Source organism: Toxoplasma gondii, chromosome II (genome assembly GCF_000006565.2).
Source record: "Toxoplasma gondii ME49 chromosome II, whole genome shotgun sequence".
Classification (NCBI taxonomy): Eukaryota; Apicomplexa; class Conoidasida; order Eucoccidiorida; family Sarcocystidae; genus Toxoplasma; species Toxoplasma gondii.
In genome coordinates, this window is record NC_031469.1 from 684103 (window position 1) to 701071 (window position 16969).

General features: G+C 50.5%; 4 protein-coding genes across 4 annotated transcripts; 3 read left to right on the plus strand and 1 right to left on the minus strand.

The window, feature by feature from the left end:
- Positions 1 to 761: 761 nt before the first annotated feature.
- Positions 762 to 4599, plus strand: TGME49_221905 (hypothetical protein). The gene is made up of 4 exons (XM_018779946.1): positions 762 to 1227; positions 1801 to 1829; positions 2690 to 2824; positions 4003 to 4599. Exons 1-4 carry the CDS (start codon positions 1193 to 1195, stop codon positions 4314 to 4316), a joined length of 513 nt encoding a protein of 170 aa, XP_018638293.1. The 5' UTR covers positions 762 to 1192; the 3' UTR covers positions 4317 to 4599.
- TGME49_221910 (AN1 family Zinc finger domain-containing protein) lies at positions 4335 to 8201 on the plus strand. The gene is made up of 4 exons (XM_002369969.2): positions 4335 to 4702; positions 5110 to 5583; positions 6018 to 6314; positions 7334 to 8201. Exons 1-3 carry the CDS (start codon positions 4676 to 4678, stop codon positions 6213 to 6215), a joined length of 699 nt encoding a protein of 232 aa, XP_002370010.1. The 5' UTR covers positions 4335 to 4675; the 3' UTR covers positions 6216 to 6314; positions 7334 to 8201.
- A 414-nt stretch (positions 8202 to 8615) lies between these two features.
- On the minus strand, positions 8616 to 12306 carry TGME49_221818 (hypothetical protein). Its single transcript, XM_018779938.1, has 4 exons — positions 11775 to 12306; positions 10982 to 11465; positions 9898 to 10484; positions 8616 to 9388 (listed from the first exon to the last, which is right to left on the minus strand). Exons 1-4 carry the CDS (start codon positions 11849 to 11851, stop codon positions 9151 to 9153), a joined length of 1386 nt encoding a protein of 461 aa, XP_018638294.1. The 5' UTR covers positions 11852 to 12306; the 3' UTR covers positions 8616 to 9150.
- Positions 12307 to 12494: 188 nt separating this feature from the next.
- Positions 12495 to 16969, plus strand: TGME49_221922 (NifU family domain-containing protein). The gene is made up of 4 exons (XM_002369970.2): positions 12495 to 13829; positions 15133 to 15361; positions 15592 to 15653; positions 16313 to 16969. The coding sequence occupies exons 1-4, from the start codon at positions 12936 to 12938 to the stop codon at positions 16577 to 16579; spliced, it is 1452 nt and encodes a 483-aa protein (XP_002370011.2). The 5' UTR covers positions 12495 to 12935; the 3' UTR covers positions 16580 to 16969.

The window sequence follows — 16969 nt, forward strand, 5'->3', positions numbered from 1 at the left end:
GCTGGCTTTTCTTCAAAGTAAATCTGTGTAGAGGATATCTGAATCGGATTGTTACCTCAGTCCACTTTGTCTTCGTCATCTGTCTAGGAGTTTTCGGATGGGAGAAGAAACTTCGAGGTATGAGTGAGAGATACTCTGTACACGATGTGGATTTTCTGAGTTTGAACATCACGAAACAGAAAAGGAAAGAAGCAACAGGGCGTAGCGATGGTCGTCTTTCGACATTATATGAGCACATTTGCATATACAGGTATGCAAGTATGTACAAATGCGTGTCCAGGGTTGTGTTTTGTCGTGTATGCAGGAGGACGTTTCTCTCTGTTGATTTCGCGGACAGTCTCCTGTGTTTTGTTCTGAAGGACGGGGGAACCTCGTCTTGACATTCCTGGCTTGTTTCAGCTGAACGCCTGCTTTTTTGTCTCGGGGAAGTAGAGAGAGATATGCGGATAAGAAAGGATGTTTGTCCCGCAGTGCGTTCATTTCTCATTGGCAACTTTCGTTTACCGATTCCAGGAAGTTCCCAACCACGTGCAAGTTCGAGTTTCTTGTAGTTTCACCGCCCTCGCGCCTCGCATCCGCCAGCGCCTGCTTCTGCCGCTCGCCCACGTTTCCAGTTGGTCGTTTTTCGTTTCTCCCTTTGTTGGGATGCCAGCAGAATCCACCTTCTCTGCTCGTTCGCTCGGAAACGTTTGTTTCGGTATCACGGAAGTGAAAAACCATCTCGTGATTGCGCACGTTACATCTTTGTTGTGCGGTGCGTGGTTTGGGGTAAATGGTACTCCAGCGGCAAGTCAAGAGACGAAAAAAATGTGACTGCATTTGTCTTTCCGGCGCTTGTTTTTGCTTTTTTGGCTTCGCAACAGGCTCTCGCACACCACTCGCGACCGTCCAGTTTATGATTTCGCTTTTCCTTTTCGTCTAGAGTCGCTGCAGTTAGGTTTCGGTGGATGCATTTGCCTCTTGTCATCATCTTAGAGACACGCGATCTGCGTTCCCTCCTTGGAAACGAGGACACACGAACGAAGCTAGTCAAGTCTATCGCACAAAACGCTCTTTCTGTGCTTTCTTCGATTCTGTTTTGGGGTTTGCATCCCTTAAAACTCGGAACTTGGAGAGCCGGAGTCCCGACGTCCCCCAATTTTTTTTTCTCGAACGCCGCGTTTCCCCCCTCAAGAAATACATACTCCGTTGGATGCCGCCATTCTGCACGTTCGGCCTTTTTGACAAGTAGGCCGTTTTTATGTTTTCGCAGAAAAAACGTGGGTGTTTCTTCTAGACTTCCAAGGCGAACAAGTAGACGTGCTTCTCGTGGCTCAACGGTGCTCTGTGCTTTTCGAATGCGGACAACTTTTTCCTGTCTCAAGCAGCGGGACCCCCCCTCTTGCGCGTTTTCTCATTTCAATGACGCTTTATTCCGACCCTCGTTTCTGCGAGAGGCGAAAAATTCTCATATTCTCCTAAACCAGAACACCAGTCAAAGCTCCCCCCCAGTGGTTGTACAGCCTTTCTTACAATCAAACAACATAGAGTTTCTGTCTGCATCGACAAGAGACGGGTGTTTCTTCGGATACACATATCTATCTATATAGACTCAAATACGTATTGCGTCAATGTCCGTGTATATGACCAGGGTACGCATGTCAAAGTATGTACGAGTGCTTTTTAAAAGGACTTTTATGGGAACGGAATAGGGCAATGTCAGTTGCAGGTTTTCCCCTCCGACCTCAATCCCCGCAATCCATGTTCCGTTGCACAAGCTGCTCTCTTTTTCGGTTGTTTCTTTTTTGTGCGTTTTCACAGCCATCGGCTAAAATTCAAGGAGCATCTAGGTGAGACACTAACACCCGTTTGTTTCCGTATTCCCCGGCCTGAACGCGGTCACACAGTTCTCGCTGCATCCTGCAGTTCGCGCCGTCTCCTTTTCATTTATCACTAGTTACACGCAGGTCTTGACGCCGATGTAAAGCTCTTTGTTAGAGAGTCTCCTTCACGTAGAACAGAGACAAACGCTCGTGTTATCCTCGCAGGCGGCAGAACCTTTCACCTTTCCATTTTCTCAACGCCGTACCGCGACGTCTTCAAAAGCTGCTTTCTCAAACACAAATGCTGAAGCGAACAGATGACACACACTTCCGAAATACTGCTAACCATTCCCTCAATCAGCATGCATACCCACGACACACTGATACAATCGTTGTACAAGGACTGGTCCAGTTACTGAGAGACGCACACTGTGCAGAAAGAAGTGTGCTTAGTAAACAACAGGGCGAAACAAGTTTTCACGTGGAGTTTTCGTCTCCTGTTTACTCTAGGAGGTAACGTAGGGAAACTCGCCTTGAACACACCGTTCGTTACGTATAACAGAGAAACATCACAATTTACATTGTTAATACAGAATATCAAACCTCTGGGAAGCCGTGAAGACTACGAAGTTATGGTTTTGGGCCGCGTTGATGTACACTGGTGCAAGGGTGAATTTCGAAGTTGCTCATTTTGACGGCAGGTACGTGTCGTGTGAGAGCAACTCTATAGAGGTAGGGTTTCTGTCTTGTTTGCACGAGTCGCGTTTGAGTCGTTTTCCGGTGTTCCTTGCAGACTGGCCGACAAAAGATGCTACTGTTCTGGCCGGTTGTAGAACACCGAAGGAGTGTTACCTCTGCACTTTGCCGTTGTTTTTCCCGTTTTTCAGTTGGCGGAGGTGGCACGGGAGTCGCAGAGTTTCCTGGGTTTCCTGCTCGCTCGGAGCCGGTCTTCGAGATTCAGTGCTTGCGGTATTTTCGGCATCCATCGCTACTAAATCTGGACGGAGAATATCCGAAACAGGGTAAGCCGAGAGTTAGTTCGCTCTTCTGCTGGGAGCGGCACTTTTCTGCGCCTGAGAGAGGCACTTGTCCGGTGTTCGCGGCGGCCGCGTTGCGCGGCGGTTTCCGTGTCGGTTGTGGCGTGTTTTTCGGCGTTTCTGGGTTTTTTTATCAAACCTGCTTCTGCGAGCCCACTCTCCAGCGACGATTCGAGGCGGTCTCGCGAAAACTCACACTTTTCCCGGGGGTTTTGCGACCTTCACCGAGTCGTGTCAACCAGCGGCTGCACCCGCCGCGGGTTTGAGAGCGCTGCGCCCGCTTCTGGCTCGGTTCTGCGCGCGCGATGCTTTTTTTTCTGAGGATTCTTCGAGAAACGCGTCCGTTTTTCGCTCGTTTTTTGCCGTACTCACTGGAAGAAGCAGCAACTCGACCGGACGATCGAGGGCGAGCGGGTGGCGCGGCTTTTTTCCGGAAGTTCCGCTGGGAAAATCGCGAAAACGCTCGGCGCTCGCCCCCTCACCCGAGCGCTGAGAATCCGACGATGTACCCAGTCTGCTAGGTCACGTGTGCTGTGTCGAATTTCTGCAACACGGCCGCCACGCTCTCTGCGAGTTTGATTTCTTTTCGGCAAAATCGAGACTGTGCCCTTTTTGCGAGGGCGCTCGCCATTCCTCGTCACATAGAGAAACGCGTTTTCTCCGCTCTACAGAGGCTCGCGGGAGCTTCGCGTTCCTGCCATCCCAATCTCTACCGCACAAACAACGGGGCACGACGGAAGCGGCATTCTCTGCCTTTTCATCTTCGTTTGTCCCGCGTTTTTGCGGGAACTTTGGGTTTTCGCTTGCTTTCCTTGCTGCCGACCGGCTTCCGTGTTCGTGTTTCCCCGTGGCTTGTTTTCTTCGCGGCTCTCGGACGAGAACCGCACGCTCCTTCCTTTTCTTGTCCAGCTTTTTCTGTCGGTCCCGCTTTTTTCGTGAGCCTCTGGGTTTCGCGTTTTTGGCGCGTGTCTTCTTCGCGTCGAAACCTGTGCCTTTTCGCCCTGTCTCTCCCCCGCGAGCGCGGTCCTTTCTCTGCGATTTTCTGCTTCGAGAAATAGCTCTGCGGCCTCTGCGCGACTTCCCTCCGGTGGAACGCGTCGCTTTGCGGTTGGACGCGTCTGCCTGTCGTCAGGCTTTTTTTGTGTTCGTGTTTCTGTCTTCAGGTTTCGACGTTTTCGTCTTTCGAAAGAAACTCCGGACTGTTTGGCCGCCGAGCTCTTCTCAGCCTGACTGGCCTTCCTCTCTTGGCTTCGCAGCTCCTTTGTTGACTTCACCTTGTCGAGTGTATATTCCTCCTACGCAGATATACGCAAATGCTTGCGTGATCTTTATTTGCGTATATGCACTTGCCCTTGCACGCATACGTTTTTCTGCGTGCGTACGATCCTGTTTTCGGGAGGCCAGGTGTTTCATCTTTGACGTTTACGCAGCTCTTTTCTGTGTCCCTGCAAAGACCTTTCCTGTCTCTGCGAGATAAACGTGACGTTTCCCCTCTTTCAACTTGTGTACGGCCTTTTCGTGTTTGGTGTCGCCGACGGCGCTCTGATACGCAAGGCTGCCGCGCAGAGGCGTCTCTGGGGTCCACCGTTTTGCTCGCCTCTGTTCTGGAGAGGCGCCTGTACCAACCAGTTCGCGTGTACATACACCCGGTGTCGTCAGCTTCTGGAGAAAGACTTGTGGCGGCCCGTGCCTGGAGGGTGGACCTCTAGGAGTGTCAGACAGTTGAGGATTCCGGCTTTCTGTTCTCTCGCTTTCGCCTGTCCCGTTCGCCGCGTCCGTCGGACGCCTGAACAACGCTTTTCTCGAGCGACGTCGACTTCCCGCCGCTCAGACAAAATGAGTTCCGAGCAGAACGAGCACTCGGTGAGTTATGAGGCAACTCGCCTCGATTTGCAGAATCGGAAGCGACACTATCGGGCGTGGTGGAGGACGCGGGAAGGTCCACTGACGCGAGAGCGTGACTTGCTCGCGATGGAGGGCGTCATATATATGTATATATATATATATATAGCTGTAGCTGGGTGCAGACAACTCCGATTCACTGTTCTTGGATCTGGAGATCCACATTTTTCTGTGAGCAGCTTGCACAGTGTACGTAAAAACTCGGTGAGCCGCTAAGAGATGTGCTGAGTCACCGGCAAAAGCTGTCTCGGTGGAAAAGAGTGTGTCTCTCTCCATTTTTCAGGTCAGAAGGTCTCCCTTGCCGTCGTGTCTTTTAACTGCCAACACCGTCTTTTTTTGTGACTCTTGTTTTCTTGTGTGCCCTGCAGTCTGCGGCGCCTCTGTGCGCGAACAACTGTGGCTTTTACGGCAACCCTGCAAACAGAAATTTGTGCTCCAAGTGCTACGTCGAGTTTTTGAAGACGCAAGCTGCTTCGGCGACGCCGTCGCCACCGAGCGCCGCTGCTCAGAGTTCGTCGAACCAGTCTTCTGTCAGCGCATCTTCGCTCTTCTCTGCAGACAGTTCTGCCGCCAGTGTCTCCGTCTCCAGTTCTTGTGACGTCGCTGCCTCTGCTTCTGAGGAGAGCGCGTCTTCGCCAGCCAGCGCCTCGAGTGTGTGTGCACCGGAGACAGTTGCCCCCGTCGCGTCTTCTGACGTCGATGTCGTTGGGAAAGGGAATGCACAAACTGCAGGTTTGCCGGTACAGACGAAGAAGGAAGAAGCAGACGGCGCGAGCAATGGAGAAATGCATGCAGCTTCACCTCCGGGAGGAGCCTCCCCCGCCGATGAGAAACCTAAGCAGGTAAGAAGCGCACAAGGAGGGAGGGCAGAGAAAGGCGAGAAGAAGAGAGAACATCTTCTCATTTGTCTTTGGTTGTGCATGGATAAAGGTAGTATATGGGTGTATGTGTGTGTGCGTGGGTGGATATATGTATATTTGTGTTTTTTTCCTCTCTTATCTGTTGTATTTTTTTGGGAATCGCTTGTCAGAGCGGATAGATGTGATGGCGACAGAGTGCTTTGTTGTGTTTGTGTTGATACATGTATGCGCATCGTTGTTGGTGTAATCAGGTGGAGACAAGGTCGAGAGGGCCTTGATTGCCTTTGCTCTGTGTCAGCCGCCTCTCCTCTGTGCGTCACTGTCCACGCGCTGTGGCTTTTGGGAGAGCGAAGCAGGTTCTTGCTAGCATTTGGCAGGAGAAGAAGCTGCGTTTTGGAGATTATGTGTCTGTTCAGGTGAAGACCAACCGCTGCTGGCTCTGCAACAAGAAGGTCGGACTGCTGGGCTTTCAGTGCCGGTGCGGCTATTACTATTGCGGCGAGCACCGATACGCAGATAAGCATGACTGCCAGTTCGACTATAAGACGTTTGAGCGGGAACAACTGCGGAAGCACAACAACAGAGTTGTGGCCGATAAACTGCAGAAGATCTAGCGAGACAAAGTTTTCGCGTCTGTCGCGCAGCCGCGGGAGAACTCTGACGCGTGCTATGCGACCATTTTTCTCGGAATGCCGCTCAGATGAGCTGCGAGGGTGAGGGAGAGAAAGAAAACGCGGGAGAGAAGAACAAGAGGGAAGTCCTCTGGAGCGAGAGGGAAGGAGAGAACAGAAGCGGGAGAACTGGCGGGAACTGGGGGGTGGAGACAGCGCGTTGGTCAGACAACCGACGAGAGATGTCTAGTCACCTGAGGAAGTGACATGAATTGGCGATCCAGGGGACCTCCCAGAAAAAAAGCGCGCGACGCGGATGCGAGGAATGCCGGAATTCTCTGTGGCGAATCGCGAGGAAAGCACAGCTGCCCCTGCCACTGTAACGCCGGGTGCTGTGACAGAGAGGAGCCAAGACAGAGAGAGAAGGGAAGAGAAACGTTTTGTGCATGTCCAGCGAACCTCGTGTCTGAACGCACAACGTGTGGAGCTGAGAGAGCAGCAGCAAACAGGGGAGAAGAAGAGGAGTTTGGGAGAGAGAAGAAGGGAGAAGCAGAGGAATTCGGGAGAGAGAAGAGGGGAGAAGAAAAGGAGTTTGGGAGAGAGAAGAGGGGAGAAGAAGAGGAGTTTGGGAGAGAGAAGAAGGGAGAAGAAGAGAAGTTTGGGAGAGAGAAGAAGGGAGAAGAAAAGGAGTTTGGGAGAGAGAAGAAGGGAGAAGAAAAAAGGTATTCGGGAGAGAGAAGAAGGGACAGAGAAGCAACAGCGAGGAAGCCGGCATCCTTCTCGGTGGTGCCACCCGAGATTTTCTGACTTTCGACGGGGAAAGGCAAGCGTCTGCGGCTGTCGTTTTGAGTGAACAGCTCTACGTTTTTTTTTCTCGACACTCAATCCCCCCCGTTCCCTCCGAAAGAGGCAGGTGATCGTCCTGAGGACAAACATGTAGCTTTGTGCAGGGACAACAGCTGGATGTCTCTCTCCGTAGCCTCGGCCTTTTTGTGAATTCTCCCTTCATTCGGAGCAGTGAGTCTCCGCAAAGACCTAGGTGTAGAGAGATCGAACCCAGTGCATGTGTGCTTGTCCAAACATCTCTGCTGTCTCTGCGTTTCCTCCACATTTTCTTGTAGGAAAGAAAACTGCAGACGCTCTTCGGTGTGCACAGGCTTTGAGTTCCTGTGTCTGAGAACCACCCGAAAGTATCCGCATTCAGGAACGTAGGCGTTTTCACTTGGCGTCGGCCTAGCGTCTCCAACGAGAGTATGTAGTGCGTCAGAGAAATCCTAGATTAAGTCCTGCTCGCTCGAGGGAGTTTTCTCTTGGTATGTATCCGAAGGGATGCACAGGAGACACGGAAAACTTTCAGTGGAGAAAATCTACTTTATGGCGACTCAGACGTCTAGCTACACTGGACAAAAAAAATTCGGTAAAGACTCACCAGGCAGTCCATTGTGAAAGGTCCGCAAAGCAGCTGGAACAGACTGGCAGAAAAGCCATCTCATTTTCAGGGGAAAAAAACAGGGAGAGTCACGAACGCGAAAACAAGAGAACTGCAGAAGTCTCGGTCTCTAAAAAAAACGAAAACCACATTCGTGGAAGAAAACGTATGTGTCGTGTATTTAAACTCCAGGCACACACATATGCACATATAATATATATATATATATATATATATATATATATATATATATGTCCATCTATATGTATATATGTGCGTATATATTTGTATATGATTGTGTATGTATTTTAAGTGGAGAAATCAAGAATTATAGAGGTGTAGGTGGAGAGAAACAAATAGTTCGAGAGGGGCAGAATGTAGATGATCTTTTCTTTCAGATGAACAGCCTCTGTGTCGAAGGTCTTCGTCACAGTTCCATATGCGCGTAGAAAGAGAGCAAAGATGTTACAGTTTTTCGGAGGGTCGATGTTTAAAATGGGTCAAGTGCTGCACTGTTCTGGCTCTTGAGAGTTTCGTAGCGCTGCCTGTGACAAAACTCTCCGGGAAAATGCGTAGTTTCGTCTCTCGTTCATCTCGTTCAACTGCTTGAAAGAAGTTTAACAAAGAGTCACATCAGAAACACAAACGACGTTGCTCTTTCGCCTCTACGGTATCACACACAGGTTCGCCTGCATGCACGGCACTGGCGCCTCGGCACTTCTACGTAAAACTGTGTAAGGTTTATGGTCATATATATATATATATATACATGATGTTAAGTTTGGCAGATGTTGAATGCATGTCTTTATATATATATATGTATATGATTCGTACATTGGGGTAGATGCTGTATACAGATACTTACGTCTATATTTCAATATAGATAGATAGAAACATATTTTTTGTTAGATGTACAGATAGGTATTGCATTCAAGAGTAAATGTATGTGGAGAGGGAGATTTTCAAGAGTGAAGGCTATAGGAGCTTGAAGAGAGGTCACTTGTTTTCGAGATTCTGCAGCAGTTTCGTTTCCGTGGGCTATTAGACTTTGGAGTTGTTTCCTGCGCGCGTCTGCATGCATCGTCTGTTCCCGATGCAGTCACGTTTTCGCGCGCGCTTCGTTCCACTCAAGTGCGTAACAAATCATGGAGTGATTCGATGGGGACGACGAAAGCGTTTATCTTTCCATAAACGTTTCCCTCAACGCGCAATCTATTCTCTTAAAGACACCCGCATCCGCTCACGCCCACATCTACACACAGAGATACACGTACAAGTACAGTTTCGCTTGCTTACATGTGAAAGCACATATATCTATGCATCTGTTTATAAAAAGATACATATGCATATACATACGTATATATATATATATATATATATATATAGACAGATGCATGTATGTGTAGATTTCAGGAAACAAGTGCGGGGCCGTTTTTTTCCAGATCGATGCCTGCCTTTGGAGGAAATGTTACTTCAAGGATTCGGTGCTCTGTACCTTTTAGTGCCTTTTCACAAAGTCTTTTCGGCGAGGAAGAAAAAGTTGGAGAAGCAACCTGGAGTGTTCTTTTCGATGTCTGTGTGGAAGAACGCCCAACCGTAGGACTCAGAAAACTGCCATTTGGCGGGCAGATTTTTCAAAGGGAAATTTTTCGCCTTCGCAGAAATCCACTCTCCCGGCGCGGGTCTCCCATCTTCGCACTCCGCATCCTCATTTAGATCCAGTGAAAAACGGTTAAGCAAGTAGCGCCTGAAAGAAAAACAACCTCGTCGCGAAACAGCAAATTAACAGATCCGCACATACATGTACATACACTTTATAGTATTTGGGACGTCCGAATGCTCTCTCTAGAGATATTCAAGATCCTTCCGTGAGACAGTCGTCTGGTAGCCCATTCACACATTAGATGCATATATATATATATATATATATACAAATGTATATATATATATATATGCATGTGTGAATATGAATGTGCATGTGTTTAGACGTATATATATATATATATATATATATATATATTTGCGCCTAATAATGCATGCCTCCCATGAGTACGAACCGATGGCTAGATCGGTTGTACGGTCATTGTGTAAGTCAATCCAGATGTGAATAAAAAGAGGAAGAGGCTTTTGCTGGCATAGACGCTCTCAGTGCCGACATCATCCGCGATTACGGAGCCTTCACGAGTGAAGTCTGGTTTCTTTTCTACTTTTTATGCAGTGTGGCGTTGGCTTATGCTCTGGAAATGCGAGGCTTACCTGCGAAAGTGCGGCTGTTGAAAAGTTATTTGAATGAAGAGTCCGCCAGGCTTCAGGCACCGACCTACGCCAGCAAGGTAGCCGTCTGCAGCCTGTCTGACAGAGATTCGCGGCTCCCACACACTTCCTTCTTCTGTCATTAAAGCTGAAAAAGCAGCGCAAGGTCCACCAGAACAGAGAACGACGGAGAGACCAAGAGTCGTATATAGAGGCAGAGAAAACATACGAAGAACGAACGCATCCTTCTCTCTTGTTGCCGATATCCGTGGAAGAGGTCGACGTGATAGTGTAGATGATACATTTTGGCAGCGGGTCCGACGCGGGTGTCTTTCTGTCTCTAGACCTTTCAGAAAGAGCAAAAAGAGTTGGATTCGAGGCGGGAGTTTAGAGTGAGTCGATTCCAGGCTCACAAAGCAGACAGCAGCCGCCGTTCTTCTCTTCTTGTCGAAACAAGGACACAAACACACGTAGCAGTACATATATGTATACGTATACAAGTATATACACACATATGAATATACATATACAAATGTACATTTGTGTGGATATATGCGGGTTCTCTCACCATCCATCGCCGCCTTGTCGATCTGCGAAGAAAAGAAAAAGAAACGAAGAAACAGAACTCGACAGTCTCCGACCGGAGGCGAAGAGAGGCAGAGGAGAGCGGAGAAGCGAGAGGAAGAAGAAGCGGCGTTGGGGGAGGACAAGGCTAGCACTGAGAGAAAAAGGACGAACGAGCGTGAGGATCGGCATTTCAAATGCAGACGAATCGAGAGCGGACGAACCAGCAGATGGAGGGAACAGAGAAGGAACGAATCGCCAGAGAACAGAGAGGAGATCGGAGAAGAGGACGAAAGAGAAGGAGGAAGCGGGAAGCGAGCGCGGGAGAAGGGGGAGGAGAGACGCGACAGATTCTTCTCCCGTCCGAAGTCTTCGCTTCTTCCGCCCAGGCGTCTCCGGCCTCTTGGTGGCGTTCAGGCTACAGATCGCCTCCGCTCGTGGACATGCGCGTCTGTTGACTCGACCAAGAACCCCACACCCGAGCTGTCTGTACACCGCTTCCTGGAAGCCTCGCTACACTTACCACGACGTCGAACGCGTTTGCGCGGAGGAACTCGAGGCGCGTCATGTCTGCGCAGAGATACTCCATTACTGGCGGGAGAGGAGGAGAGCGAGGAGAAGAAGGAGAGCGAGGAGAAGAAGGAGAGCGAGGAGAAGAAGGAGAGCGAGGAGAAGAAGGAGATCGAGGAGAAGAAGGAGAGCGAGGAGAAGGAGACGGAGAAGAAGACGAAGAAGGAGGCGAGGGAGAAGACGAAGAAGGAGGCGAGGGAGAAGACAGGTACTTCCTGATGCATTCCCTTTCGTGTCGACGTTTGGCTTGAAGCACTGTGCGGCTGAAGTCGAGATTGAAGACGAACGGCATTCCACTTGCCACTAGCGCATCGCTGAGTTCGCTGTTGCCGCAGCCCACTGTGAGGACGAGCATAGACGGACGGAGGAGAGGAAGCAGAAGCGGTAGCAGAGACTCTGGAGACTCCAGCCATTCGTAGTGCTTCTCTGCTGCAAATCTGAAGACGCAGAAGAGACCGGGAACCCACAGAACAGGAGAGAAATGCAAGGACAGCAAGAAGAGCTGCAGCGAGAGAACGGGGAAAGAGACGCCCCGGGCGCGAGGAGCGTCTGCACAAGTCAGCAGCAGCAGAAAAAGACGAAGAAGCGACAGAAGTCTGCTTTTTTCTAGCGACTCGCTGGAGAAACAACTGCTAGCTACTGCGAGAGGCGCCCAAAAAGAAAGTCAAGAAGACACACAGGGCGAAGAACAAAGGCTACGCCTCCAAGGCAATCTTCTCCGCCTAAAACGAGAGAGAAATCTGTACCTTTCTTCCCAGTATTCCTGCTTTGCGTAGGCCGAGTTCCTCCGAGGCAACTGTCGAGCCGTCCCCTTTTCCTCCATTTTCCTGAACACTCTGAATTCAAAATGGCAGAAGCAAGAGAGAGAAGAGAGGACAAGAGGGGAGAAGCGAGAAGAAAAAGGAGAAGAAGAAAAGAGAAGAAAAAGGAGAAGAAGAAAGTAGGGAAGACGGGAGAAGAAAGAAACGCGAGAGATGCGCAAAAGTCCAGAGAAGGGGAAGAATCGACTGAGAGACACGCAGAAGAAGAGGGAGAAGACGCAAAAGACGATGCATGCCCCGTGAAGAGGCAGGCGAGAGCGCCGGAGAAAGAAAGGTGCAGAAACGACAGACAGAAAGGAGAGCGAACCAGATCAAGAAGAATGGCAGAAGGCGAGGCAGATGCTCATCTTCCCCCCAGGCAAAGCGGAAAAGGCACAGTTGGAGACTCCCCACGGCGACGGCGAGAGAGGAAAGCAGAAGATGTTTCTTCTTCTTTTCTTCGCCTTTTCGAGTGCGGACAACGGCAACTTACGAAAGCGAATCGCTGCGTTTCTTCGACTCAGAGAGAGACGGGAGAGAGAGACTCAAAGACGTCTCGCTTTCTGCAGTGTATCGATGCAGCTGGCTGGTTTCCGGCTTCTTTTCTCCGCGGTGTCTCCAAGACGCAGACAGCTCGAGGGATCCGGCCGCCGCTGCCTCCTCGATCCTTCCCGTGGTTGAGATCTTCCGAGCCAGTTCACCTGCTTGCCAAGAGAGAACTTGACTGCGGTTTACCTCACAAGACTCCAAGACCTGTCTTTCTCCCCTCGGTCCCCAGCTTTCTCAGCGAAACGGAGACACCCCCCGCCTCCGCAAAAGCGAGCACACAGAACGACATCTGGCTGCTTTCGCGCGTTTTCTTTTTTCTGTCGCGCTTTGCATCAATTTTCTCTGACTCTTCTCCATCTCGTTCTCTGTCGCTCTTCCTCCCTCTGTCTCTCGGCCTCTCCGGTTTTTGTCACGTTCTCCCTCACTGTCGGTCTTCTCCTGTCTCCCTTTGTTCCAGTCTCTCCCCGAAATCGTTTTTTTTCGCTTTTTCCCGTCTTTCTCCTCTTCCTTTTCCCCCGTCTGTCTCTGTCCCTTTCGATGTTTTTCTGAGGTCTCCCCATGGAGGGTTGTGGGCCTCAGCCCCGAGTTGGGCCTTGCTCTCTGCGCCGAGTGTCTGCGTCTCCTCCCTTTCGTGGCGACTTTTTCTCTTTCCTCAGTCTTTTCTTCTCCTTCATGTGTCTCCTCGCGCACCCATCTCGCCTCCCGAATGCTCTGCATCTCGCCGAAGCTCCCCTCTTCTTCTCCACCTCCAGGCTGTCTCTTCTTCCGCTTTCTCCCGTCGCCTGTTCGCCTCTGCATGCAAAGGCCTGTCGAGCACAGGCACCAACAGGCGCGGTTTGGAGACGAGGAGCCGACACCTGGGAGACGGGGAGAGACGCCGGGAGAGAACGAAGAGGACGAAGCCGAGAAACTGTGGAGACCGAGAACAGAAGCAGCGGGAGCCTCTGCTGCCGTCCGCAAGGAAAGTCCGTAGCCTTCCTCGTCCAGACATCATTCCCTGCCTTCCACGCGCAAAACGAAAACTCGAGCTCTCTCAGTGTTTCGTCTTCTTCTCTTCCTTCTTCTCCTCTTTCTTCTTCTCCTCTTTCTTCTTCTCCTCTTTCTTCTTCTCCTCTTTCTTCTTTGTTTCCTCGTCGCGGACCACCGGTCCTTCCTTCTCGATGTCGAGCGTTGTCGGGAGATCTTCGGGGGGGCAGTGTCTCTCGTGTGTTTGCTTCGTCTCCGCCGGCTCCGCTTTCTTCCGCAGGGCCGGTCGCGCCTGTGGCAGACAACCCATTCGAGGTGTACAGACACCCGATGTCGTCGCCCTCTGCCTCTTCGGAGGTGGGCCTGAACTCGACGATGGTGGAGCAAGTGCTAGAGAGTGTACGGCCTTACCTCAGAGGCCATGGAGGAAATGTGAAGCTCGTCGAACTCGATTCAGAAAAAAAAACTGTTCGTCTCGCGTTCAAGGTACGCCGCACGACATTCCCAGTCGATTCAAGAATATTCCTCTCCCGTCTCTTTCTCCTCATTTTTTCTCGTATCGCAAACGCATTCTTTGATACTCGAGAATCTCCGGTGATGCAAATACCTGCACATACATATACATATATATATATATATATATTGCATGTATTTATGCATGTATTAACCTCATGTCGAGTGCAGGTTTGGTGACACCCCACACTCGCCGAGGAACTGGCATGAATATTTAAATTACACTGCGTTAGGTTGTGAATGAATTCTGTTGTGCATGTACTGTCTGTCACTACAGCCACGTATTCCACGAGTTATCGTTTTTTCCTCTTCCAACAAAGAATCGTCAACAAAGCGAGGATGTGTGGCATATATACATATATATATATATATATTTATGTAGTTGAAAGTTTTCCCATTGTGCTTATCTGTTTGTTCACCACAGCCGTTTTGTGTTGCGGTTTATGTGCGGGGCACCGGTGAAACAGCCTCTGGGCGCATGCAGCGCTAATGTGTAACTCCGTTCATGGAAATCAAAAGAGCTTTCACTAAGTCCCTGTGCGTCTGGGCATCAGTCCTGTGTCTCCATGCGTCTCGCTCTCTGCTGGGAGGTGGAAACATTCTCTGGATTTCTATCTCTGCTTCCGTACGTCTCTATCCCTGTATGCCAGTCTGAGTATGTTCATTCAGTTCTCTTTGGATTTTTCGCTCTCGCTGCTGAACGAAATTCAGCTAGAAGCAAGAGTTCGTTGTCGCATCCCATTCGGAACTTGTGTCAAGAACGTCTGCGTGTCAGCCTGGCGCACCAGCCGACGTGGATCGCGGCGTTTGCCCTTCTTATCGAAACAGTGGTGCACAAGGCGTTTGTCAACTCTGTCGAATCGATCAAGGGCAGACCCTGTGCTTCTTGGGAGTGAACACACAGCCTGGCATGTGCGTTCCGAGTTCCGCTCCCAGTTGAAATTCCAACTGTGTCTGTGTGAGTTTGTGTATCCCCGGATCGAGCGTTTCTAATCTCGTTGCGGACCCACAACCTGTTCAGAGTGTTTGACACGGCATGTGAAGGAGAGTTCTTCAGGGAACTTGAATCTAACATCTGCTGCATCCGTAGGAATCAGGGCATGCTGTGGTTCTTGCGATTCGACATGCATCGGCCTCTCTGCGGTCTTGCGCCTCTGGGAGGAAAGGAGTTCTCCGAGACAACGCACTCTTCGAAGATACTTGGGAGGGAATCCGCAGTCGCTCCCGAACTGACTCTGTAGTCATTTTGTGGACCTGTGTGCAATCGGCTTTTCAGGGCGCATGTTCAACATGTCCCTCAGCTCATCAAACACTGTATGAAGGCCTGCAGGGAGCTTTGAGAGAAGTGTGGCCTGACCTGAGTGTGGAGGAGGCGAAAGACGATGGCGTTTGGGAAGAGGAACTGCAACCTCTGACGATCGAAAGCGTCCTTGAAGCGCTGAAGGGCACACGGCCTGCCATTGAGAGACTCGGGGCGACTCTCGAAGTCCTCAGTGTCTCTCCAAGTGAGGAGCAAGCAGACACCTTGGAAAATACTTTCGTACCCACATGTATCCGTTGACAGGTGGATCTGCATGGGCGTCAAGATGACCGAGGGCTGTTCCGCTAGCGCAGACGTACGATCCGTGTTTGTACGCACCAGCTCGCACTTGGATAGCCTCTTCTTCCCTTCCCTTTTTTGAGTCTCTTCGTTGTGCCAGAACGTTGCTCTGGTCTTTTTTCCGGCTGTCTGCAGACGGGGATATCGTGCTTCGGTATCGAGGACCTAATGCACAGACGATTCGGATCGGCGTCGAGGTGAGTCGGAGGGATTCATTTAAGCTACCATAAGTGAAACAAAAGTAAACATTGGCACATGGAAACTTCCATTTGGGATGGGATGATGTCTCAAAACAACAAGGAAACACTCATCCGTTAAAATGTCATCTCAGGAAGGCCTCTCAGTCAGTGAAATCGCTGACTAGTGCTGAACGAGGCAGCGATCTAATAATCCTTCAGGCCTGACGTGGTTGTGTGTTGTGTCAAATTCTACGGCGATCGGAAGCCTGGCGCTGACGTTCGACCGGTGGATTCACAAGTTAGAGTTTTCCGATTAAACCTTAAGCAGCTCTGTCCCTTCCACGAGTGTTTACAATAAGTGGACTCTCCCGGTCTTCTCAGAGGTGTGCTCCGTGTTTCGCCTTCCCGTCGTTTCCGCGTCTTCTTCTTGTGATGTACGTTCACACCACTTTGTGTGTTATCATCGTTTCGAGAACAGTCGGTCTTCACTGAGTCGACGACAGGCGCACCTCGCACATTATCGGTGCCCCGTTTACAAACTGTGATTTTATCTCTAGATTCGGCGTCTTAGTCGCCGTGGCTTCTGTCCTCCAAATCACCATGCAGGTGCCTTCTCCTCCACACACACCTAGCGTCGTTTGTCCCAGAGAGCGTTCTGAGTGGCCGTGTGTTTCCAGATGGAATTGCGAGACAAGCTGCCGCCGGACCTTCTAGGGTCGATTGACATTGTGACTGAAGACAAGCCGCCGGAAGTTCCGTCGTCGGGAAAAGCGAGTGAGGAATCTCGCGCAGCTGTCGCCGAGCAAGACGCGACGGACAACGCTCAAAACCAGCTGGAGGCACAGCGTGGCGATCAGAAGAGAGAGGAAAGCGGACAGAACGTCGCGGCAGGACTGACAGATGACGAAGAAGAATATGAAGGATTGGAACCTGAGCCTGCGTAGGCGTGATGGGGAAACGCGTCCGTTGCTGAGAACAGGTCAAAGTGTAAAGAGAAACTTCGTTGCGTCCGTGATAGAGCCACAATGCTGGCGTGCATGCTGCAGCGGGCAGGCAACTCAAGACATGATGCAAAAGCAAGCGAACTGTTCAAGCGTGTTTGACAGTGCCGGCAGGAAAAGTGCATCTTGCTATGACGGTACCGGGGACTTCCGCCTACGGCCGTCGAAGGCGTCTCTCTATCCTTCGGATAAAACAAACAAATAATACCGGGAGCAGAAGAGGTCCATGCCGACACTGCCAATTTGCATTAAAACAGTCTCTCCGAATTTGTTTCCTTTTCACTGTACCCCCTGGGCAAGACGAATCAGAGGAAGATGTGTTCTGAGCCGAGG